The 1,874-nt window shown below is 32.4% G+C and overlaps 2 protein-coding genes and 1 long non-coding RNA gene across 5 annotated transcripts in view; 1 reads left to right on the top strand and 2 right to left on the bottom strand.

The window, feature by feature from the left end:
* Positions 1–1,874, bottom strand: part of LOC108975320 (outer dense fiber protein 2-like) — a 71,040-nt gene that overhangs the window by 51,881 nt on the left and 17,285 nt on the right. The gene's annotated exons all lie outside the window — the stretch shown is intronic.
* LOC108975322 lies at positions 366–1,836 on the top strand. 2 transcript variants are annotated; one of them, XM_018943714.1, is made up of 3 exons: positions 366–982; positions 1,047–1,244; positions 1,302–1,379. In XM_018943714.1, exons 1-3 carry the CDS (start codon positions 960–962, stop codon positions 1,363–1,365), a joined length of 285 nt encoding a protein of 94 aa, XP_018799259.1. In that variant the 5' UTR covers positions 366–959; the 3' UTR covers positions 1,366–1,379. The 2 variants fall into 2 exon arrangements, with proteins under 2 accessions (XP_018799259.1, XP_018799258.1); XM_018943713.1 differs by lacking the exon at positions 366–982 and adding an exon at positions 1,495–1,836 and having other exon boundaries at positions 1,154–1,244; positions 1,302–1,430.
* LOC108975324 overlaps positions 1,228–1,874 on the bottom strand; it is a 17,664-nt gene continuing 17,017 nt past the window's right edge. The window contains exon 2 of the long non-coding RNA XR_001993864.1: positions 1,228–1,584. This is a non-coding gene — a long non-coding RNA (uncharacterized LOC108975324). The remainder of the gene's footprint in view (positions 1,585–1,874) is intronic.

Below are 1,874 nucleotides of genomic sequence, written 5' to 3'. Positions count from 1 at the left end.
GCAGTAGAAAAACTAGATCAATAAATTTTTTAAGTTCTGCATTGAAATTTGTTGCTGCCACTGCGGATCACAGTGATTTCGAGATATTAGGAGAAAGGCAAACAAGGCTAATAGAAGCTGAAAACCAGCAGATAGAGATAAATGCTGATTTAGTAAATAAGATAAACGAGTTAACTTCTCAAATTAATAAGCTCAAATACAATCATTACGAGAAAGTAGAAAATAAAATGTATCCAGACTTATTTCAGATAATAGCTGTTCGTAATCAAAGAGTAATCTTGCTTCTCACTAATGTTGTCTATTCAGTTACGCTCGCTAAATTAAATATAGTAAATAATGTAATTTTATCAGATAATGAAATTTAGAAAGTATTAAATCAAGAAAATTACGAACTAGGTATAAGTGCCCTTATGGCTGCTGGAAATGTTAAGATCTACTCTAATAATGAGATATTAAAATATTTGGTAAAAATACCAAAAGTGTACTCTGTTTGCCCATTAATAGAAATTTTTCCGGTAATATACAATAACACGATATTAGATTTAAGAAATAAATACTCTGCTAAATACGGGAAATACCGTAGTCCGCTTTATAACTGCAAGGAAACTGTAACTATCCCTTTCTGTCAAATTGATACATTTGATTCCTGCATGTACCAAATGCTAAACAACATTTCGGCAACCTGTAAGACAACTACAGCATACCATGTACCTCCGGTCATCCAAATCGACGAAAACATTCTGTTATAGTATGTTTACATATAACGAGATTATCTCCATTAACGAGATTAACTCGATAATCCGTAAGTAAGAGAGATTTACCATACAAAATTCCTCTCTAGTTAATCCGAGATTAAAAATTAATCTCAKATTACACAACTAGATAATTGGTGTTATCCTAATTTTATCGATAATTTTTGCGAAAAAGAGGAGAAATGTTAAATGACAAAGTAAACCAAAATGGCCGACAGCGTGGGGAAGAGGTTGGTAAACTTATTTTTAATAAAGTTATTATTTAAAATATATGTAAATTTGTTAATTTTTCAGAAAAAAGAGATCAACTTGGAATAAGGARGAAGTTGAACTTTTTTTCTGCTTGTGGGAGGAAAAATTGCAACAGCTTCGTGGTGTAAAACGCAATTCCCACGTTTTCAAGGATAAGGCTGCAGAAATGGCCACAAAGGGGCACGTATATTCCGCGAATGAAATTCGTGTGAAAATACACAACTTAACAAATAAATACAGGTAAGTTTATTTAATATTCATGTGCATTTCATATAAAAGTTTTCAAAAAATTTACAGAGATGAGAGGAAGTCTATTGGGTCCCTCTGGCGGCAGCCCTTCGACATGGGAATTCTACCCTAAAATAAATAGTATCCTCGGGAGCTATAAATGCTTCCATTTGGAAACATTGGTGGAGGTGAGCACAGGTTAGTAACACAAAATAGAAATTTAAAAAGTTTATATTTATTTTTATAAACTAATTTATTACAGTTCACGAAGCTGTAGACTGTGCATCACCCCTTAACAGCTCTTCCATTACGCTGTATTCCCAGGAAGAATTGCCGTTTGTTGAAGAGGAACCTGCAAGAAAAAGAAAAAAACATATTTCAAACAAAAATATTCAAAATGAATTTTTGGAGGAATTCCGTTCTTCAAATAAAAGAATTACGGCAGAAATTGAAGCAATTAAAKAGGACGGCAGGAAGGCCCTTGAAATTGAAAGAAAAAGAAATGACATCCTCGAAAAATTCTTGGAAGCATTTAAGGAAAGCATGTAACAACATATCCTTGAAAACGTGAGAATTACGCTTTACACCACGAATCATATGTATATCTAGTTTAGGAGAAGATTGTTTTTATTATTATATATA

Source organism: Bactrocera latifrons, unplaced genomic scaffold (genome assembly GCF_001853355.1).
Source record: "Bactrocera latifrons isolate USDA-ARS-PBARC rearing strain unplaced genomic scaffold, ASM185335v1 scaffold_638, whole genome shotgun sequence".
NCBI classification, from domain to species: Eukaryota; Metazoa; Arthropoda; class Insecta; order Diptera; family Tephritidae; genus Bactrocera; species Bactrocera latifrons.
Note: the sequence above shows the minus strand (reverse complement) of the source record. Positions and strands in the feature narration are given on the sequence as shown.